The 23,457-nt window shown below is 40.5% G+C and overlaps 2 protein-coding genes across 2 annotated transcripts; one reads left to right on the forward strand and one right to left on the reverse strand.

The window, feature by feature from the left end:
• Positions 1-1,047: 1,047 nt before the first annotated feature.
• On the reverse strand, positions 1,048-7,877 carry pnpla2 (patatin-like phospholipase domain containing 2). Its single transcript, XM_030732059.1, has 9 exons — positions 7,407-7,877; positions 6,543-6,775; positions 6,037-6,102; positions 5,045-5,254; positions 4,842-4,902; positions 4,228-4,431; positions 3,164-3,296; positions 2,837-2,959; positions 1,048-2,295 (listed from the first exon to the last, which is right to left on the reverse strand). The coding sequence occupies exons 1-9, from the start codon at positions 7,591-7,593 to the stop codon at positions 1,980-1,982; spliced, it is 1,533 nt and encodes a 510-aa protein (XP_030587919.1). The 5' UTR covers positions 7,594-7,877; the 3' UTR covers positions 1,048-1,979.
• A 4,567-nt stretch (positions 7,878-12,444) lies between these two features.
• Positions 12,445-23,359, forward strand: pidd1 (p53-induced death domain protein 1). Its single transcript, XM_030731470.1, has 15 exons — positions 12,445-13,398; positions 13,535-13,948; positions 14,062-14,214; positions 14,330-14,381; positions 14,494-14,695; positions 15,467-15,616; positions 15,718-15,891; positions 15,969-16,116; positions 16,202-16,337; positions 16,428-16,578; positions 16,799-16,922; positions 17,785-17,900; positions 20,750-20,857; positions 21,051-21,247; positions 22,392-23,359. The coding sequence occupies exons 1-15, from the start codon at positions 12,831-12,833 to the stop codon at positions 22,609-22,611; spliced, it is 2,913 nt and encodes a 970-aa protein (XP_030587330.1). The 5' UTR covers positions 12,445-12,830; the 3' UTR covers positions 22,612-23,359.
• Positions 23,360-23,457: the final 98 nt, after the last annotated feature.

Below are 23,457 nucleotides of genomic sequence, written 5' to 3' on the forward strand. Positions count from 1 at the left end.
CACCCCATGATTCAGGAGCACTTTTAGCAGCAAAGACTTGAAGTAATTGTTTTCTGTATGACTTAGTCAGTGGAGGAATTTTGGTCCACTCTTTGTTACTTCAGTTATTTGAGGTTTGTGGGTATTCATTTATGCACAGCTCATTTAAGGTCCTGCCACAGGATCTCAGTCAGGTTGAGGTCTGGACTTTGAGTGGGCCATTGCAACACCTTGATTCTTTTCTTTTTCAATGTGCTCGGCCTCATTGTCCCATTGCATGACCCAGCTTTAGCCAAGCTTTAGCTGTCAGACAGATGGCCTCACATTTGACTCTATTGTACAGAGGAGTTCATGGTTGACTCCATTACTGCAAGGTCCCCTGGTCCTGTGTTTGCAAAACAGTCACAAATCATCACCCCTCCACCACCATGTTAAACGGTTGGTATGATTGATGTCTTTGCCTGTAGAGTCTGAGATGTAGCTCTTGGGGTTTTTTTTTTGCAGTTTCTCTGAGCGTTGCACAGTCTGACGCTGGGGTTAATTTGCTAAAATGTCCGCTCCTGGGAAGACTGTGTTATTGCGTTAACACACACCTGAATGCTCCAGACTATCAAACTGCCAAAAACATGTGCTTTCACAGAGGTGCTCACACTTGTTGATGATCAGTTTGTCAAACGCAGATGGCTACTTCTTACACTCCTACACTCATTCCTATGGAAGCAGTAAGGGCGTATTTATTTTACAGTGAAAAAATGTTCACAACTTTCCTGCAACTTTTATTATTTTTACAGAATGTATATTTTTCTTGTTAATACTTCTACTTTAATTCAGTATGTTATGAATAAAATCAAATTCAGTTTGTCAATATGCACCAACAAATGAGGAACTCATTCCAGGTTTTCTTTTGTCCTAACACACCATTTATGTTGCCCTTTTTGTTGCTAACTGTATCCTGCAGGTTATTAAAAACTCATTTTTGTCCTTTAAAATTATAATTCAAGGGCTGTAAGTGAATAATTTCTCATTTTACTGTTTAATTTAGGAAAAACAGGAATGTAAAGACACAAATATTGACCACTGTTGGTTTATTTCACAATCACATAAATAAACATTTTTACAACATATTGCATTCACTTGGCAATTATTTTATTGAAGGTTAAGGCACAACATGGGGATAGATCACACAGTTTAATAGAGCACACAGAATTTTAACAGGTAGGTTATTAGCTAAGAAGAAAAAGTGCAATTCAGATGAAGGGACTCTTTGATTAGTTAAAAAAAAAAATCACATTTTTGATTTACTACATATGCAGTAAACATGTAGCAACAAATCAAATCAATCGATATTCAACACTACATATTTAAAATTATTTAAAAAAGGGGTCAACTTACATCTAAATAAATCAAGATGATCAAAAACACAAGCAATTTGGAAAAAGAAAAGTAGCCTTGTATTTTTCATATAAATAATTGTTCACACTATGCACTGACACTTGCATCACATAAATGGAGTAGGTGCTTGTGCTTAACAGACTGGTTCATTCATCAGTTATTTTCCCTTCTGTATTACAGTTAAAGCTCATGACCGGATACAGAAGGAAAACTCTGATTAACTACTGGTCTGACAGCACTCCACTAAAAACATAAACACTCCCCTATTTTAACCGTGCCCCCCTCAAGTGCACATTTGTGCTCAAGTGCTTCCAACATCCTGTAATTCAAGGCTGTAGTCTGAGCACATGTGCTAAGTTTAAATGCATTCTGTAGACATACAATCATGATATGTCTATGGACTTACAATAGTTTAGTTAAAAACTCAGCTCAGTGTCATGCACTGGTCCAAAGGTATTTAATACACTGTTAAGTGTAAATATGGTAAATGATTATCATTTCCAACCACTAAAAAATGGGGATGATTATATTCAAAATATCTTGAGGCAGCTTAAAATATCTAATCACGAGGGAGAAAACCGCTATTAAAATCTGATGATGTTTTTCTATCAGTTATCAGGAACTACTGTTGGTCCCCCATTAAGACAACCTGTGTGCATTGTGAGACCTTCAGAGGAAAGGTCGGAGGAAAGGTCAGAAGGAGGGCTGTTATCTCGTGACATCACTCCGGTTTTGAAGGAGCCTTGCACATCCATGTTGATACAGAGCACGTCTGAGAGCAGCTGTCTCTTGTAGTTTTCAAGACGCATGAAGACATCCTTGACTGAAGAACTGCTCCCATTCACCCAAGTGGGAAGCAGATTTGGGGAACTGAAGTGGGATGGGATGGACTTGTAGTGGTGCAGCTCCAGTTGGCAGAACAACCTAGTATATATTAGAAGCATTTACCAGCGTGCAAAAGCATTGAATGTGGAGTAAACTGTAACTGTTTAATTTAATGCTATTAAATCAGGTTTTGTTTTAAAAACATTTTCATGACAAATAGAAATGTGGGAATGAGGAAGGCGAATCTGCAGTTCCTTGGCCAGCTTTACAGCCACAACTTTACTCAACTGTTCTGCTTCACTCTCAAATTGTCATATACAGCAGGAAGCAGGTTTCAGCAACAAAAAAAAGCTGTAAAACCTCACTGTAGCCTACACACTATAAACTACATGGCAGTTAGCTACAGAACCCAATGATAATGTGGCTCTGTAACTGTTCAAGTTCAATTTATCTGACAGAAAGGTGAGTGTGAGTCCCTACTTGTTTCTTCTGCTCCCAACAGGATCAAATAACCATTTACTGCAAGTTTAACCAGGCTGAAATCCAGCCATGTTCACATACTGTATAAAGCAGAGCCAGTTTTTGGGTTTGTCAATATGGCATCATAATCTTTCTGAAACTAAGTTAAACTTGTAACTACCTGGCAGATACACTGCGGGACAAGCTTCTGGAGGTCTGGCGAAGAAAACACTGTAAGATTTTCAGTAGCTGTTCTTGAATCCACACCACATCTTCCTGCACATCTGGCAGCCACTCAAAAAGTCTACACATGGGACAAAATGATTATTCGTCAAAGGACATAGTAGCCAGTAAGAGTAAAATGGTGCTAAGACAGTTTCTTACTGTACTCTCAATAAAATACAGTTTAAAGGTAATTAGTTCAGTAAAAGGTATTACATATACAAAACTCAAGCAGACACAGGGCGTTTCAGGGAATAGGAAGAGATGTAATTAAGTCCTACAGCACCTGAGAGTCAAGGACATAGCAGACTCCAGAGTGAGAGTGTAGGGCAGCATCATGGTTGAGGCCATCCTGACAGGAAGCAGGTTGCCTAGTGACTGTGCCAGGCTCCTCTTCTCCATGCAGGCTTCAACCAGAGCTGCAGAGGGAGGCAGAGACGCGGTATTACCCTCCTCTGTGGAAAACTATAAACAAACTGTACACGAGTTGTATCTTATGACATATCAAAGGGATTTTTCAGCTCAGAGAACATGATGTACTTTCACTTTCCCACGGACTTGCAGTGACGTAAAAGTTTGAGCACCCTTACACAGAATTTCTGCAACTGTGAATATTAAATGTCTGTAGAAAATGAGCTGATTTCTAAAAAGATGCTTGTCACAACCAAATCTGTCCAGACTTGACCTTAGACCATTTAATCCTTTAAGACATTTGCATAAATGTTACTGCCACAAAAAAAAAAATGAGTTGTGAGGTCACAGTGACTTTTGACCACTGAGAGTTTATCCCTGAGTCCAAGTGAATGTTTGTGCTCAATTTGAAGACTTCACTCCAGGTCTTCCAGATATTTCACATTCACAAGAATGGGGCGGAGGATGTACAGACACAGAAACATAAAGCTGTTTTTTGCTCTGGAAAAAGAGCGCCAGGCAAAATGTTTACTAATGTCCCAGGATTTTAATTAGCTTTGTAGGGCTTAAGAAGGATTGAAAAACTCAACTGGCCACAAAAAAGGCTCACAAGCTGTGATTTCTCCTCAAAAGAGTATTAATATGGACTATCCGTGCAGGGCGCTGAAAACTTTATTTTGAAACTGTGAGAAATGGAAATAAAAAGTAATATAGCTTAAAATGTTGAAGAAATGCACAATTTTAATTATTAGGTCCTTGCATAGATATTCACAGTGGCAAATATTTTGACCAGGGGTGCCCATCCTTTTGTATCCCACTTTGCTGAACCTCTAACATTAAATTAACATTACATAGAAGACGTAATTTACGGCCCAAAGGCTACATATGAAACCACTTGTTTGTTTGTTTTTGCACTTTCGGGTCCTACAATCATGTTACCTTTGTGCAGAGCGGGAGGAAGGTAGTCAATGATCTGCTCCTCATCTGAGGTGCTGGCATAAACCTCCAATGCTCTTTCTTCCACCTGCGACTTTTCTTTGTCTTCACTTGTATTTGCATCCTCCTCTTCATTGAGTTCCTCATTTTCTTCTCTGTTAGCTAGCAGTGGTCTGCCTGCATGAATCTGGTGGCGATTAAGCAATCCTGAAAAGAAGAGGAAAACACTAGAGTGACTGATTTTATGTGGGATCATAGGTCTATTATTTATTTAGGATTCAGTCATTTCTTAAGCAAATAAATTACTTAATGAGTTTGTAGTAACCAAAATACATGTAAATGTTGCCTTTGTAAATACCTGTTTTAACATGGTTGCATAAAACAAACAAGTAACAACAGGGACTATCACAAGCCAAATCACAGGAAGAAGAAAAATCAGTCTATTGATTTGATGACATGGTCATAGGAAGCGCAAGCTGTGATAGCATATCAGGGTGATAATATTTGTACATATTTGTGAGCCAGGAAACAAAAGATCAATACAACTTGTTAGTACCAATGAGTTTTTTTTTTTTTTAATCAGAAGAAAGTTAATGGACCTGACCAATGATCCTTACCATTTCTCTTTAAAAAATCCAATGCATCTGTGTATCCCTGTTTACACATGGCCTTCATTGCCTGCACTCAAAACAAACACATCCAGTTATCTAACATGAGTCAGAAAAGTCCACTGAGTTCATTCACTGAGCCAATCAATTTGTTGGCAGCTGTGCGTATCTCTAAGCGTATGGATCCGGAAGGCTGTAATCAAGTGACATACCATTGGATCTGGAGGGAAAAGTGCTCTGGAGACTCTGTAGACATTTTTGAGAGTGAACTGGATGCTTGTGTTGGTGAAGCGAAGCTCGTGTATGTTGGTCGAGGTGTCTCGGGGGCAGATGTCACTCTCTCCCGAAAATGGAGACACCGTGATGGTGTTTTTCACATCGTACTGGGGCAAGTTGTCTGAGATTCCTCCATCGACATATCGCTGCATGAATAAAGACATCAAAATTCATCAGAAAATCTACAGAAAATACTACGTCATTGGAATTAAACGGACTCATAGCCATACAGCAATTTCTAAGCAGGAACCGATAATAATGACATCATATCCCATGCATTGACAAATCAGTGTTTTTATTGATGAGAAGGCATGTCACGCTGTGTCAACAGATAAAATGAGAGTGACATCAGCATTTTGAACTTGAGCCACTGAGGGTAAGAGAGCGAGAACAGAGCAAATTTAAAGCCTGTGCCTGCACCATCACATTTGGCTCTAGCACTCTCTAATTTTGGTCACAAGCTCTGCATACAAACAAGGGCATGTAAGCTCCAAAAAAACCATCACAAAGGCCACAGAGAGCGGGTGGGACCGCTGGTATTGCTTAATGATCATTCCCAGAAAAAAACTTTGTTCTAGAAACATGTCCAGCAAAAGTGTGATATCTGTGACAAACACTAACTCCACAGGAATTTTATTATCATTGTTTCCATTCAGAAAGAACACATTCTCAAGGAAGGGAGGCCCCTGATGGGCGCGGTTACAGAAGAAAAAAAGTGCCAAAAGTAACAGGAAAACACAATGAAAGGAAACACAGTGTAAAAGTAGACTCACCGCGACACATTTTAAATATCAATGCTGTATTTCAATAGTTCAAAATTTAAAATCTATGCAGATTCTTAGGGTAATTTGGTCTGATTATTTCAAAAGCAGGAAAGTGACATTAGAGGAAAGGTGCATGGATGCCAAGTGAGGTAAAAGTTACTCACTACTCCTTGCAGTGTAGGAGGAATGATGCCACAGTACACTGGGATGTACGCACTGCAGACACATGCCTAATTTAGAAAAGAAATTATTTAAGAAACATAGTCTGATAAAATAATCTAACAGGAAATAGAGTTCTTTAGCTGCTGATGTTTTTCTGATTGATTTACATAAACTCAACCAGAGTAAAAACAGTGCAGCTGAATGGTACTCACAACACATAAACATTACAATATTTGAAATTAGAATAACATCATTGTTTTTCTGGTCTTTAAGGACATTTTTTAAATAACATTAACTGAAATAAAAACCAACTAGGGCTGTAGCTAGGACTAGGATAACCTGAAGGACAGATTTTCAAATATAACACATCAGAAAATGGTGAAAAAGCTCTGTCATAGTCCAATGTAGCATCTTGATATTATTTATTTTGTCTAAGTAGCAAAACAGTTGTGCAGATGAATGTTATGTTTCAGCAAACCTGCTGATAAAAGTATTGATAGATATATACCTGCACCACCTCCTCCTTGTTGTTGAATTGGGACACCAGGACGTTTTCTCCATCTGTAACTCGGGTGAGAGAGATTCCCAGTCGCCCACTGGCATGATGGTGACAATCAGCCGGCAGAGTGCGTCGCAGCATGTATCGCACAGTCTTCACCAGGTTAAAGGAGGGATGCATCGGCCCGAGGACTCGCTTTCTAGCCTCTTTGGCAACCTCAATTATGCTCGCACCAGCCTCTCCTGTGAAACACGGAAACAAATATTGGAGCCTGTGAACTGTTGTGTACTTTATGAGAGCTCATAATCAAGTGGACTACAGGCAATTAGCAGAAATGGAAAGTATCTGATACTCTGGTTACAGCGAGTAATAACTAAATAAAGCAAGTACTTTAAGAACTTAAAAAAAATTAAATGGGACATGTTAATGGACATTTTAATGTATTAAAAATATCCATAGTCCTTGGGACAGTCATACATTATACAAAAGCCAAACAAATAAACAACAAAACATACATGAACAATAAATAATGCAATATACTAAACCGGCTTTTACATCCAACGATTCAGATAAGGGGATTTGATTTGGTAATAAACTATACATTTAAAACAAGAATCAGAGGACAGACAGTGATCCTGTAACAAAACATTCATGAAGGTTTGAATCTTTTCTTAATCATAACTCTTCCTCAGAAGAAAATGAGCTGATGAGGGTGAAGATGCAGTCCTTTAACACTGACTTCTATGGTCTAACTACCACTATATTTCCATTTTATACTACATCATTCTCTAATCTCACTAACTTTAAGCTGTCTACAGTAATTCCAACATAATACTTGAGTTTATAGCAATCTAAGTCCCCAAAGGTACTTGCCGAGACATACTCCAGTGACCAGAGCAGTGGCGGTGAGGGCTCCAGCTGATGCACCGTATATGTGCCTGGCATTTTGGACCAGAAAGGGAGCCTGCTCCTGCAGACAGCTGGCCACGCCGATGTGGTAAATGCCGAGAAAGCCGCAGCCTGCGAAAGAGATGTTCCAGGACGAGTCCGCGGAAAACATGCTGCCGTCCACAGCTGCGTCCAGTGGGGATAAGGTCGCTGGAAGACGATGAGACGGAGTTTACGCAGTGATATGAACTTCTACAAAATAGTCAGGACACTGTTCATAATTTAATGCTTGTCAGCTAAGTAAGCTAAGTCAGATTTTAAGTTCCAGGCAACGTCGAGACATTCACGTTGTTTTAAAATGCCTTCACGGTGAAGGTAAACAGTAAGTAAACTCTAATTAAAATCAGCCCTGCGGTGGTTAATATACCATACGCAGCAAACCACGGGGACTTGTTGTGATTTCATAAAAACAGATACTGACGTGTGTTGGGAGGAGGACGTATCCAATCATAAACGAGACCTCAAGGCAAGTCGACCAATCGTAATTAAGATACATGATAACGCGACCAATCGTACGCCGCGTCGCTGAAACACCCGGAAAGTCACAAAGCGGTCACTCGCATCTCCGTGACAGCTGTCAAAAGTTCGTCCCCAGGCGGAGCAAGACGTTTTGTTTTGTAATTTTCTATATTTGTCTATCTGTTTATGTATTTTCGTTGTCAGGAAAAAAAAAATGTCCAGTGTAGGATCTGTGGGGATTTTGGCTCATAATAGGTGTTACCGCTTGGAAGACTATGTATTGATTTCCTATTATGCAATATTCGCAAGATCAGCCAGATCAGTCTGTGCAAACATATTTGAACTTATTTGTGATAATGGTTAACCCACCCACCACAAACACATGCACACAGACACACACACACACACACACACACACACACACACACACACACACACACACACACACACACACACATACACTCAGCCAATCAGTACTCAAAGTAATAGCAAGCATTGTCAAGCTGCACTCTAACAAGGATATTTTAAACAGCTAGTGCTACTTTGTTTTCAGCACACTAGCTGCATGCCTACTGTAAAACAAATGGAGAAACTCTTATTTACACAAAATGGCATTGCCACAAAATAGTAAACATTAGTAGGGGTATAAATGGTAGTAGGGTTTCACAAGATATAGTAATGAAATCCCAAATCACTTGCATCTGAAGCACATCCAGCAATAACACTGAAATGTTTTTGTGCAACACTTCACAGAAATAGGCTGTAAATAGTCATTTCTGTACGAACTGATTCAGGTTCTGTTCGGGACATCGTGATTTCCCCAGGGAGCCTGTCCTATTATGAAACCAACATGAGCTAGGGTTCAAAAAATTATAACTAGATTACAGATTGTTTGTGGGCAGGCCAGACCTCCAGGGGCCCACTTGGATTCACTAAAAAATGGACTGAGCTCCAAGAAAATCTCTAAAAAAAATAATAAATAAAAAAAAAAAAGGTAAAATATGTCCAACCAGGAGGTGACATTGTTTTTTGATGGAGTACTATGTTATTTTACTCTAACTGTACCACCTTTGACCTTTGGCACCAAAACCCACGGGAACCACTGTTACCTTCACCTTCATAGCTGTTATCTGAGCTCTTGGTAGTTCTTGAGTTTCTCGTATTGCTTCTTCCTGGTGTTACTGTCACTTGGTATTGCTACATCTATCACTACACCCTTCCTTCTCTGCTTGTCCACCACTACTATGTACGGTTGGTTATACCATCACCAGTTTGTCCGTCTGTATCTGGAAGTCCCGCAAGATTTTAGCTCATCATTCTCAACCAGCTTTGGGGGCATATTCCATGTTGACCTCGGGACTTCCAGGACAAACTCGGCACCAGCGTTAATTTCGTTGACGAACTATTTTCGTCATAGTTTTCGTCAACGAACCCCATTTTTTATGACGAAAACGAGACGATAACTAAATAAAAACTAACTAAAAGGATAAAAACGATGACGAAATTAATTGACCCTTTCGTCAACGAATGAAAACGAGACGAAAATGCTTGGCAGGGACGACATCCAATCAGAACTGATTTTAATTTTGTGACAGGGCGGGACAAGTTAGGAAAACATCCAATTAAACGCACAGTTGCACAAATCTGATCTAAACCCGGGAAGGCCACACTAGCCTGTGAATTTTTCAGGCAGAGCAGACATACTCATCAATATTTTATTGTTATGCTCAATAAACATGGTCAGGTAAATAAAGATGTTGTTTGTTCAATATGTTTGTGTGTATTGGTCTTTCAAGCATTAATAATATTCCATAACTTTTAATAAATGTTTAATTTTGTGTAAGTGTGTATAATGACTAATTCAAGGGAACTGAAGAAAACGCATTTACATTTTGCACCCTTTATATTTTAGTTGACTGAATCGGCTGTAGATTTAGTCGACTATATTCTTATGCTAATTAGTTGACTAAAACTAAAACTATTCAGATGATTAAATTATGACTAAAATTAAATTACATTTTCGTCAAAAGATTATGACTAAAACTAAATCAAAATTTGCTGTCAAAATTAACACTGTTGAGCAGTGAGTTGATGTCTCGTTCACCCCTGGCATACGGCTTGATGTCATCCAGGTAGAGGATGTTGCTGATGTTTGCTCCATTCCATAGTCAGTATCCACAGCCAGTCTTGCTAATGATCTGGCTGACAGAGTTCAGGCCTATGCAGAACAGTAGTGGGGACAGAGCATCTCCTTGGTAAATCCCACACTTGATGATGCCTTATGCAATTGGCTTGAAGTTGGCTTTTAGTGTTGTTTTCCACATCCCCATGGAATTCCTGATGAAGGCTCTTAGGGTCCTGTTGATCTTGTACAGCTCTAGGCATTCCAGAATCTATGGATGGGGCATTGTGTCCTAAGCTTTCTTCTATACAAGAAACCAATTGACCAGCTTCTACAGAATATGTAGAAGGTCAGTTTGGTCTTACAGTCTTGAGTGACTGCTTGATCTACCAGTAAGTAGCTGGTGTTTTGCTCTTCTGGTGTTACTGTCAATTCTTTTCTGGGTTGCTCGTTTATTCAGCAATGTGCCTATTCATCTTAGCCACTATGATGCCTGACAGGAGTTTCCATGTTATACTTAGGCAGGTTATTGGCTGGTAGTTGGATGGGATTGGTTCCTTCTGGGGATTAGGACTATCTGGCCTTCAGGGTGAATTTCATCCATTAGTAGCTGGTTCATTTGTGCTGCCAGGTGCTCATGGAGTGCAGTTAGCTTCTTTAGCCAGTAGGTGTGAATCGTGTCAGGACCTGGTGCTGTCCACCTCTTCATATGTGAGTTTCTTTCTTGTGTGTATGCCAGTGTGATGGTTACTGTAGCCAGTTCAGAGAGGTTGCTGTGGTCTGCTCTTAGATCCACTGGCCACTGAGCATTGGTGCTATATGTTGCATCCTTCTCCCTTATGCTCTTCCAGTGTTGCTCTGTCTCCAGCCTTGGTGGGTGTGCTATTCCCATATTGTTCCCCTGCCACTGGGAGTACACCTTAGATGATTCAGTGGAGAACAAACTGGTTTATTTGCCTTGCTTCTATCTCTCTGGTATACTTCTTCAGGTGGTTAGCCAAGGCTGTGAGGCTTAGCTGGCTGACTTCCCTCTGTGCTGCTTTGATCTTGGCCTCAAGTTTCTTTTTCCATGGAGGGTACTGATCCTTGTGTCTGTTGTTCATCTTATAGTCAAACATCTGAAGGATCACTGTTGCTGTGGTATAGATCAGCTGGTTGGTTTCACTGATAGTCGCAGTAGGGATTGTTCACATCTTCTAGTAGATTTTCAGAGGGTACTTTACGTGGTCTTGGTAATCGGCCACTGAGGATTCAGGTTTCCAGCTTAGCCATGATCTTATCTTTCAGTTCAGCTGCTCTGGCATATATTATCATATGTTATCCATGTAAGCCAGAATAATTGTAGATTGCAAATATTACTTAACTAATATTTACCAATTAGTTAAAAGTAACAGTTGTCACATATACATAAATTAATATGCATATGTTGACTGCTAGTTAATGCACATACATAATCAGTTAACACATGGCAGGAGTTCAGTGAATCAAGGCATGTAGACGTTTTGTTGCAATATTTAGGGTCAGAATTTGACATAAACAACATGAAAGCATGGATCCACCCTGCATAATATTAACGGTTCAGGCTGCTGGTGGTTTAATGTTGTAGGGGATATTTTCTTGACACTCTATGCGCTCCTTAGTACCAAATGAACATTGTTCAAACTCCACAGTCTATATGAGTATCGTTGCTGACCATGTCCATCCCTTTATGACCACAGTTTAGCCATCTTCTGATGGCTGCTTCCAGCAGGATAACGCACTATAACATGTTATAAAGTTCAAATCATCTCAAACTGGTGTCTTGAACATTACAATGAGTGCACTGTACTCAAATGGCCTCCACAGTCACAGGTAATTTTACCATTTAAAAATTAATTCCACATGCCATTGTTTTAGTATTTCATGAATCATATAATAATAATAATAATAATAATAATAATAATAATAATAATAATAATAATAATAATAATAATAATAATAATAATAATGATTGTTGTTATTATTATTAAATTCGCGTTTTAACTGTTTACAGCGTGAGCCATCTGAAAATAGTGTTTGTTGTGCAATGCAGTATGCAAAACATCATCACAATAACGCATAGAGCAGTAAAGTGGACTCAACAGTGCCGCCCGATGGCCGAGTAGGGACTGTCTTTGGATATCACTGCACACGTTGACACAACTGTCCCGCCCTTTGTTGAAACTTTGGCGGCGACACCACTAAGGCGCTCGTTATGACACACGAGAACTACCGAAGGGGCGGGTTTTTTTTTTTTTTAGAATTAAGCGGATAATAACAATGTGACTCCTATCTTCCGGCGGCAGATGGTGTAAACAGAAACAAACGAACAACAGTGACGCAAAGTCTTCCTTTTAAAAACAATCGGGCTCCCGGAAGTAGTGATAAAGAGTGAAGAAATCCAGACTTTGTTGTTATTCATGAGTTAGTCAATAACGCTGCATTAGCTTGTAAACAGCACCGAACAACAAGAGCTCAAGTTGCAGCGGAAGCTTGCAGATATTTTTTCAACTTGCATTTTTGTCATTATGGTAATACTACAGCACAGATATGACGAGCTAATAAATTTTAGCTACGTAATTGTGACATTGAACTAATTCGGAACATATGTCAAATATAAACTGTTCTTTTCGTGGCAGCCACTTAGCTCCATCTGGGTGTAATGACATGCCGTGACTTATGCAGAGAGAGAATCTCGGGACGGGACAGTACCGGACGAGTGGCAGGTCAGCTAACAGACTGCGTGTTCAATGGACAGGGGCAGCGAAAACGACGCGCTTCCTGATGAAGAGGGTGAAGGCCATGTAGCCAGCTTGGAAGATGAAGAGGTGGAAGTTACAACTGCGTGCAACCTTTCAGGTGGACTTGCAGAAATTTTGGCCCACAGGCTCTGGGGACATGTGAATCAGGATGAGGAGAGGATGACAGGTCCCACTATGTCTAAAGGCCAGACAGAAGTTGTTGAACCAGAGAGGGATGCCCCCTCTGTGTCCCCCTCTTTATCTAGCCTCCCCTCCTTCTCATACTCCTCCAGCCGTCACGCTGACTTTTCTTCATCATCTTCATCTTCCTCTGCTTTGTCCCTGTCTCCACCTTTGCCTCCTTCTGTGGAGCTCTCAGCTGTGTTGACTGATACAAGACTGATCCTGGATGTGTACCAGGGAGGAGCGTCTGCTTTGCCCCTCCTGTGGGAGTCCATACCAGGACAGCTGATGGGCCTCCAGTACCTGAGACTGGGCTCTGAGGATAAAGCAGGGCTGGATGGTGCACTGGGTGTCCTACCCCATCTGACAGAGCTACGATCGCTGGCTTTTCGGGGTATTTTTTTCATCAGTTTTATGTAGTGCCATCTGTTTGTTACCATAGATTGTTTTATTGCATGTTAGTTTTTAGCTTGAGTTAAGTTAAACTCTCTAATACTCTCTTCTAAATGCACCTTTCTTTCTCACTGAAGGACACTGTTTTCATGACTCAAGAGGTGACCCCCTCCCTGGCCTCCTCACCACTTTGCCAGCATCTGTTTCCTCACTTTCCCATCTGGTGCACCTGGATCTCTCCTTCAACCAGCTCTCCTATTTGCCATCCTGCCTGCTTAGCCTTCCCATGTTGGACTCATTGCTCCTCTGTCACAACCACCTCTTGGCTTTGCCCCCTGATATAGGCAAGCTTTCCTCCCTCACCTACTTCTCTCTCCTGGGGAATAAGCTGGTGTCTCTCCCCCCGGGTCTGGGCCAACTGAAAGCACTGCATACTCTGGATGTGTCAAACAACCTCCTCCAGGAACTACCTGATGAAATTGGTTCCCTGGAGGAGCTTGTTAAGCTGGAATTATCCCACAACAAGCTGAAGCAGCTACCAGAAAGCATAGGTAAGGGTGTAAGGATGAGTGGGTGTATCTAGTGGAAGATTATTTAATGTAAGATTAATTGATTCTGGAACAATTAAAAGAGTGTAAACCTGGCTTTTTTTTTTGTTGCTCAGGCTCTCTACTTTCTCTCAGGGAACTGGTCATCTACAGCAATGACCTCCGTCTGATCCCACACTGTCTGAACAAACTGCCTCTGCTTAAAATAGATGTCCGTGACAATCCTTTGGGACGACCCCCAACGCCTCCTCCTCGCTCTCCTACACCTGGTGAGCAGAGAAAAAGAGAAGGTTAAAATTGATTAGAGCACAAACTATTTTGATCCATCACGTGCAGTATTTAACTCTGTATCTGTATCTCTGTATGTCACTGCTTTCTCACCAGATCAAGCAGAAACAAAACTCCCAGAAATGCACCTTGGGTTTAATCAGCACAGGTACAGTCTCACTCTCAGCATGGCGATATTTTGTCATTCTTTGAAGTAATACTATTAGTTAAATCATTACAAGCTGGATTGAAAAAGATTTGATGCTTCTTTTGCTCCTTAGTTTCTGTGTTTCGTCTGCTGGGTGTCATGTGTTTCTCCCAGGGGGGGCTGAGCTGGTGTTCCCCCCAGGGTGCATGGTGACAACCACAAAACTGGAATGGGCTGAGAAAAGGCCACAGCGAAAGTGGGTGCAGCTGCAGGAACACGAGATCTTACTTAGTCGTCCGTTGGAACTTCGTCCTCACGGAGTAACTTTTTTAAAGGTATAAAAGCCTGTTAATCATATAGGATCACTCCACCATTATTTAGTTATCATATTTGGTAGTTTGTCATTTGTGAGCATGGGTGAATGTTGTCAGGGGCTGTGGAGAAACGTTGCCAGGTCCAGGGAAATAACCCTATAAAAATATCATCACCGTTTGGGCTTGGAGACAAATCCCTAACAGAATACCTGCAGAATAAATGTGTTGAGAATTAGAGATCGAGTAATTTACAGGAAAGATGGCCAATTAAATTACATTGTGAATTGGCCCCAGTATTTTTAAAGTGATTTAAAATCAGGACACTATAGACTCTGCTGCACTTGACTTTAACCATGCATTTTTATTGTTTATCTTTTCATAAACCCCTCAACTTTTACAACTGTTTAGCTGTTTGGTTAGAACCTTAACCAATAACAGTAATCAGATAAACATGAGAAACTACTGTTGTCGGCCACGTCACTAGCTACGCCTTTCTAGTACTAGGTTTGACCCCTTCTGCCATCAGAACTGTTTAAATTCTTCATGGCATGCATTAAACAAGGTGCTGGAAACATTCTTCGGAGATTTTGGTCCATGTCGACGCAGTAGCATCACACAGCTGCTGCAGCAGAGATTGGATATGAGATCGGTGATGGGCTTAAAATACACAAAGCTGTGACGATTAGAGCACAAACTGTATGAATGTGAGAAGTTCACTTGTAGTGTTTTTGACTAAATGTTTTTGACAGATATCTGATTCTTTCTTGTATGTCACCTTTGACATGCTTACAGCCCGTGGAAGTACGTGTGCCATATCATCGGATAAAAAAAAGGGAGGTGGTGGTGCTGACGTTTGATGGAGAGTCATGGAGCACTCTGCCCACTAATTTAAGGAGAGGAAGCGAGAGCCATAGCAGTCGCCCTGGGGGACGTCCAGCCAGGGTAAACCATAAAATCTGCTACTGCTGATATTATAAAGCTTATTTAATTCTAGTACAAATTGTAATATTAGTGGTGAAACTGGCTTCTTTCTGTACCTGTAGCTGGCGTGCTGCTCAGTGAATCACTTTTCCTGGTTTATGGCAGTGGCTCGCCCAGTAAAGGACAGTTGCTCTGTTACACCAGCTGGAGCCTTGCTAGTGTCAAGCTCTGACCCTGGAGTAAAGCTTCACTTTCCTCCAGATTCCACAGTGGAGACTCGCACCATAACTTTACAGGTCAGCCAGCAGCGGTATTCTGTATAGACTTAACATCACTTAATATCATTAAGACTTTGGTGTGTCTTCATTTGTAGGTGCTGCAGGTGTCTGTGTCAGAGGTGCAGGCACTGTGCGGTGATCCTCAGGCCAAAGTCAGCCCCCTCCTTTGTCTCTCCCAGACTCCCAGCATGCATTTTCTGCAGCCAGTCAAAGTTCAGATCCCCCTGCCATCTGGAGTCACTGGTACATTACACTCTGCTAAGTCTTACACATGTATAATAACACATTACATTAGCATGTATTAATGTGTTTCTTGCTTTCTTTGTAGGCCATACAGTGGATATGTCCTGTTTGCATCTGCTCCATGGAGATCCCACTGCCCAAACCTGGACTGACATCACATCACAAGTCTCTCTCTATGTTACCCATTTGTATGCCATTTTCTACATTACACATTTCTCCTGGTAAGGTTCTGCTCTATATAACCATGATGCACTTTTGAAATATATTTCACAGTGTAGTAATATAAGGTTGAATTGGCTGCATCACTGCAGGTACTGGCTCTGGTACACTACACAGCGCTGTGTTAGTGGGGTGGTCAGGAAGGTCTATCAGAGGCTAAAACAGTTCAAAGTCCAGTTCCTCGTCCTCCAGAGGAAGAATGATCCTTCACAGGTTCTGGTGCAGTGCTTACCTTCTAACAAGGTTTGTAGTGTGTGTGTGTGTGTGTGTTTTTTTTTTTTTCCTTTGCTGTTACTGTGGAGTTTGTTAGAACAACTTATAAGTCTTGGACAGTCCTCGTATCTCCAGTCTTTTCTCTGTGTGTGGTGTTTTAGCCTCGGTAGTGTATGATTTGAACTGCTTTGTTTCTGGTGTAAACTGTTTGCATGGGTGCTAAACAGTGGTTGTGGTGTTTCCTGCACAGATAGAAAGCAGAGTGCAGTCTTTGTCAGAACACTATGATGGACCCCAGCCGTCAGACCTGTGTGACCTGCTGGAAGGAGAGCAGTTCTTCGCTGGCTTTGAGAGGGGCTTAGAAATCAATACAGGTGTGAAGTCATAAAGAACCCCTTTTTTAAAGTTGATAACTTGAATGTATGGATTTTTTATAATGTTAGTGAACCAAGCAGACAACACGGTGATTGCATTTTCTCCTTTGAACTATAGTTTATTTCTGTCAGCCAGGGTAACCAACTTAAAGAAGAAATCCTGCCATCTGGTGGCGAGGGGCTAAGTTGTCAGAGATGGGAATCGAGAACAAGATTTACCTAATATTTGGAGCACATTCACAGATGACTATGTAGTCAAATCAACAAGCACGAGTTTTCTGTGTTGCACTTGTTTTATGTCAGCTCAGTTTGACATCCTCGACTGCTGTTTTGTGGCGCCCCTCTGCTCTCTGTTTCACCTTCTCTGTGTGTTTTCTCTTCTTCTCATCTGATCCCCTTGTTGCAAGTTATGGTGAAACACTGACATAGGAGCAAAGCAGGGGAGAAGAGGAACAGTTGGCTCAAGTTTAAATAACTCATCATGTTACTGTAAATACTATACAACAAAAGATTCCCATCAAGTATTAAATCCTTTTAAATGTTTTGTTTGGGATGAGATTTTTATTTCGTTTTTAATTTGGTACTTTTTCACAGGAACAGCATGTCTCTGTCAGCATGTGTTCTGGACATCCTGATTTACAAATTAACTGCTATATTTGCACAAGACAAAGGTGCAGTTACATCCAAGTCATTTTGAGGGAGAATTGATTATCAAAATTATTGTCTTTAGGGTTTAATCAATGTCAGGAGAAGGACTTTAGCTTGTTTGTCTTTCCCTTCAAGGTCTTATGATGTGCTGTTGTGTAATGATTGCCCTGACATAACTTTTTGTCTTGCACTGATAGTTCCCTGTTTTCTCCAGACAGACCAGACTGCGTGGGAGGAAGACTCTGTTTCGTGTTTTATTCCAGCCTCAAGAATCTGAAGGAGGTGTATATCTGTCCAGCTCAGGGTCAGAAGGGACCAGTGAGGGGACAGGTAAAACATAACCATAATTTACAGTACTGTGCAAAAGTCTTGAGCCACCCCTCATTTCTTTATATTTTGCTAAAATATGAACTCTTAGGCAGCTTTTAACAAGATCTCCAACACCACTGGCTGAAATGCAGCCCCAAACCATGACAGAGCCTCCACCGTGTTTTACAGATGGCTGCAGACACTCACTGTTGTTCCTCTCTGCTGGCCTCCTCTGTACACATTTATGTGGATTTAAACCAAAAAAAAAATCATATTTGGATTCATCACTCCATTATTCACCTGTTGCCACTGATTTTCAGTCTGGTTCTTGTATAAACTGGCATACCTCAGGCTTTTCTGCCTCTTTCACTTCCTTAAGAATGGCTTCTTCATAGCCACCCTTCCACTGAGACCATTTCTGATGAGGCTTCAGTGAACAGTAGATGAATCAACTGAAGGACCAGATGCATCTCTCAGGTCCTGTGTCAGGTCTTTGATTTTTTCTTATTTCTTAAGGACGTGACTTTCAGATACTGTCCATCTGCTGTAGATAGTTTTTTTAGGCTTGCCATTTCTTCTTCTGTCCTCTACTTGTCCAGTTTCCTCATTTTTTTAGGGACACAGTGCACACCATGCCCAGATATTAGTTGTTGGTGCAAAAATACAATTTTATTCCTGTCAAACTGGAATAAATCTGTTATTGTAATCTGTTACTGTAAACAGCCTTGTGTAAAGTGTCATATGCATATGGTGCAATTTGCAGTCCAAAATACAAAGCAGAGCACTGTGTGTGTGTGTGTGTGTGTGTGTGTGTGTGTGTGTGTGTGTGTGTGTGTGTGTGTGTGTGTGTGTGTGTGTGTGTGTGTGTGTCAGTCCTCATGTCAGAGGTGGCAGTTCACAAGTCGAATGGCCTGTGCAAAAAAAAAGCTGTTCCTCATTCTGGTGGTTCTTGATTTCACACTCCGATACCGCTGCCCTGATGGCAGGAGTGTACAGAAGCCGTGTTGTGGGTCTGTTGGATCTTTTTAGTACTTGTATCTCACATTTCCACAGTACATAGTGACACACGTTATAAGGACTATGTGACATCTTTTAGCAGACCTGTGCAGCACATTCTACATGGGGCCAGGTGTGTACACTATTTTCCAGGCCAGAACAATCCTGTAATATTTACTGCCTTTTGTGAAATGTTGTGAAATGATGACTTGGTGTTGATTGAGTCCTGTGAATTCTTTGTGTTTTGTATTTTAGCTCTTCTTTTGCCTGTATCCCATACAGAGGAGAGCTGGAGTAAATATTAGATGCGCCTTTCAAAACAGCGCAGTATAATATACCACAAGCACAAAGTACAGTCCCAGTAGCTTAGAATGAATTCATCCCTCTTAATACACATACCTTTAAATTGTTTATTTGGAAATGTGAGAAAGAACTTGGGAATTAATATAATTTCTCTATTAATGGCCCCAGAGGACTTCACTCTGTTAAAGGTGATGTAGACTTATGGCCTTACCTTTGGAGAGACAAAGGTAAGGCAAACACTAAAAGAATAAATGTTGTCCCGAGGTATATATCATCTTCTCTGTACTTCTCAGAAGTCCCATGGCTCAGTTGAGAGATATTAAATCTCTTTTCACATGTTTTCTTTAGAGCAACAAGAAGCCAAAGACAGCGAGAAAGTAGTTATCCCCAGATGTGCGTGGGAGGGGAGGTGTGCTTGATTTGTTTATCTATCTGTGTGTCCTGTGTGCCAGGTACCCATTTGGTTGGGCCTATAAATCCAAATTTGAGCCTGGTATCTTAGATTTGTTAGAAGACAGCACTCTATTTTTAAAGTGTTTCTTTTAAGGCTCAGTTGTACCATCTAAGGATACCTAAAACAGCTGATTCCAAAATAATAACTCATCTGTTGCAATTACACATGAACAGAATATTAGATATTGCTGATCTCTCTCTTTCCCAGTATGTCCTAATGAATGTAATGTTATTCTTATGGAAGGGAAATAAACTCTGGAAATGAAAAAAAGAAGTGTTCCGTTTTAGTTCCCTTTAGTAAACTCACTGGGGTTTCCTATATGCTTGTAATTCCCAGATAGCATCTGTTATGAGTAAGATATCCAAGGAGCAGACTTGTGCTTCCTTGCATAATGAATAGGATAACACCTTTAACAGAGGCTAACTGGAGAACTGGTTTATTGTCATAGATCGGTCCTAGTCAGTATTACTCTGTGGAACTCACGTGGGAACGGCGTAGTAGCCTAATCAATCTTTACTGGCAACCAGCCTGGAACTGTAAGTCTGCTACATGCAGAATTATACACTTCACCCCTGTTAGATTATCTAAAATGGACAATGATAATCAAGAGTTGTGGTGGTTTCACTGATACAGAAACTCTTCCTCTTTGCCCTGTAGTGTGCTTGCTTCATTATTAGATAGAGGGCAATATTGGCTCAACTCGCAATAAACTATGGACCCTGGGCTATCAATTTAAAGAACTGTTATTCTAAACTGGAAACAGTGTAATCCAACCCTTTTCCCCGTGAACCATGGAGAGAACAGCCACATAAAACTGTTCTCAGGGGCTGATATATAGTCTTTCTTGCGCAGAGAAGTTTGGGTCAAAAGGAGATTAAGTCCTGATGACGTACATACTTTAAAAAGGTAAATACATTAGTCTCATTGTGTTTTAAACAAAGCGACTTTTTTTCCATTCTGCTTTATGAATTTTATACCCAATGGGTTAAAAAAAAAAGACGAAAACCTTTTTAAACTAATATCAAAAGCAGTTCATGTCATGTTATTTTGTCCCATGCTTTAAACTTTGATATTTTTTGGACAACACATTGAAAATATGCTCTGCACTCTGTTACAGGTTTCCTTTTATAGAGGGGAGATTCCCACAAATCTGCCAGACGAAGTAACCAGAAAGAGGAAAGGACTCGATAGCCAGTGGCTTACAACATTACCACTAAGACTTCCTGTCAGTTGAAGTGACTGATCTTATTTTTTTTTATATTTATTATTGCATTTATAATGGTCTGTCTATATACATGATTATTTAGTTTCTAAACTAGACTCTTGTTGCTGCAGACAAAGGGTATATAAACATTATTTCTGTGAACACTTCCTCTTTATGCTGTTAAGGGACCCCTTTGTTTATTGTTCTTTGGTAGGCTCTAAACTCAGAGAACAATTTCATCATGGAGGAGGTTGAGTATCCTCCGCTGAACCTGGGTGACCCTGAGAGTGGCTACCTGACAGAAGCCAACCTGCTGTCCATCTCTCTTCAGATAGCACAGGACTGGCGTGTTATTGGCATCAATCTGGGCTTGAGCTACCAAGAACTGGACCGCATGCAATACAAGAACAGGTGGGAATGAGCAATCGTGGTCGCTCAACATCACTTTATGCGAGTGAGGCTCGTGACACCACGTTGCCCTAATCTGAATCTAACATTTAGGAAACAGGACACGCACAACCACACCAAAAAATAGGGCAGGTGCTGGCCCACAAATCAGTCAACAAGTGAAAAAAATCAGCAGCTTTTACCTATTTAGGATTTTTTTTTAAAATTTTAAATGATTTCTTTGATCTTTTGGTGAAATCTGTGACACTGTTGCCATTTACATTAAGCTCTGCAAAAAGGGCAGCTCTAATAAACTAGCTTCAGTCTACAGCTTTTTCATCACTAAATTGTTATATTTTCATTTAATTAAATTATTTGCTGTCATGTATTTGCTTTAATGTGCATTTTTTTGGTTGTTGACATTTCTAAAAAAAATTTAATAACCAAAATAAAAGTCAGTATCGTTATCAGTCATTTATGAATTAGAAATAAAACTGTTTGCATTTTCAAAAAGAGTCACTTGCAGTTTACTGATTCTATGATAATGGGTGCCAATAATCAGAATGCAGAATTTTAAATCTGCTAAACCAAATCATTTAAGATTTCAGGTAAAAATATTTTAGAAAAAGGTACATTTGCTGAGTGAGTGATCACATCATGGCTCAGCCAAAGCTTCATCAGGAACAAGATGGCGTGAGATAGTATGTAACAGGAGAAAAAACCTGCAGTGGGAGAGACGTGGTAGAGAATTTTGATTGTTTTAATCTGCACCGCCATCACGAAGCCATCTGGGACACTGCAGGAGATTACACACAGGCTGATGCTCATCTGGCCCTCCCCCTTCTCCTCGTTCTCACAAAACCTCTTTTGATGCATCCTGTAGGTGGAAGAAAAATGCATACACACACACACACACACACACACACACACACACACACACACACACACACACACACACACACACACACACACACACACACAAACACAGACACACACGCACGTCCTAGTGGTGGTTTTGTAGGTAGGATTTTGATGTAAGTATATGTTCACATTTTGATATTAATTAGTGCATTGAATATAACAGGTATAATAGTATGAGAGTAAATGGTCTATTTAGGAGTTTAAACATATATTTCATGTGTGTGTGTGTGTGCTCCTTTGCCACCAGGGACAACCTGGGTGCCTTGGTGCTGGACATGCTGTTTCACTGGGCCAGGGCGCAGAAAAATGAAGGACCTGGGGCTGTGTCGCGGCTGGTGGCTGCTATGATCGAGAGCGGCAGGAGAGACCTGGCAGATGAGATCGAGGACATCGTCAATATAGGAAGGAGAAAGTACACAGAGTCCTTGAGGCGAGTAGGCCTGGACACAGAGGGCTCCTCTCTGTGAACAACTGCAGTAGATGAGCCCATGCTGGACACAGATGGCTGACTTACACTTGAGTGACCTGTTTGTTTACAGTGGGCCACTATTATCTTGTTCTGCTGTGAACAACTGTACAGGTGCACAAAAAAAAATATCTTTGTCGCTGTCATGATAGCCAGCTACATGCTGGTGGTACCTTTCACAAGCCCTACAGAGAAACAGGTGGAATGGATTTACTGTGTGATGGCCTGTGCGTTGTTTTCCCACTTTTTATGAGGTACAGACGCCTATGTTCACCAAGAAAAGAAGTATCTAAGCATCTAAACTTTAGATGCTTTAGATTCTAAAGCATGTAAAACCTCTGACTCCATATCTCAAATCTTTGACTTTGTATCATTTATTCCTTTAGCACTTTAAATTTGCACAAAAAAAACTTTTTTATTCATAGTTTGAGTATCATAATTTTGAATTTGCAGCTTATGTTTTTGATTCAAAATCAAATTATGTTAAACCATATTTATTTTTTAAAGATACCAAACATTGCATGTATTTTTTTTCCTGGTGAAAAGGAGCCTTCAGAGATATCTGTGGTACCTGTTCAGGCAGAGCAAACAACTCCGGGACCTGTGAGTGTTTCAGGGGACTGCACTAAAAGTGCAAGCATAAGCTATTTTTACAGCTGATTACATTTCCTCCTTGTGTGCCTTTGGTCCCTGAGTAATTGCTTTAGATGCACCACAATCTCAGTATGATATCAGGACATTAGCTTTTTATAGTGTATGACTATACATTTTTAATGTGTCTAATAAGTAAAACTGGGATAGAATTTTTGTGCTTGTCAGCTGTTTTTTTTATTATTATTTTCAGGTC

Source organism: Archocentrus centrarchus, chromosome 6 (genome assembly GCF_007364275.1).
Source record: "Archocentrus centrarchus isolate MPI-CPG fArcCen1 chromosome 6, fArcCen1, whole genome shotgun sequence".
Classification (NCBI taxonomy): Eukaryota; Metazoa; Chordata; class Actinopteri; order Cichliformes; family Cichlidae; genus Archocentrus; species Archocentrus centrarchus.

Bases quoted from the DNA above. Each gene is read 5' to 3' on its own strand.
- pnpla2 (XM_030732059.1), bottom strand. From the start codon at position 7,593: ATGTTTTCCGCGGACTCGTCCTGGAACATCTCTTTCGCAGGCTGCGGC. The intron at 3,297-4,227 runs GTAACATGATTG...CTCCCTCTGCAG, and splicing joins TCCTCCCGCTCTGCACAAAG to CTCTGGTTGAAGCCTGCATG. The intron at 2,960-3,163 runs GTGCTGTAGGAC...TCCCATGTGTAG, and splicing joins GCTATGTCCTTGACTCTCAG to ACTTTTTGAGTGGCTGCCAG.
- pidd1 (XM_030731470.1), top strand. From the start codon at position 12,831: ATGGACAGGGGCAGCGAAAACGACGCGCTTCCTGATGAAGAGGGTGAA. The intron at 16,579-16,798 runs GTTTGTAGTGTG...TTTCCTGCACAG, and splicing joins AGTGCTTACCTTCTAACAAG to ATAGAAAGCAGAGTGCAGTC. The intron at 21,248-22,391 runs GTGGGAATGAGC...CTTTGCCACCAG, and splicing joins CGCATGCAATACAAGAACAG to GGACAACCTGGGTGCCTTGG.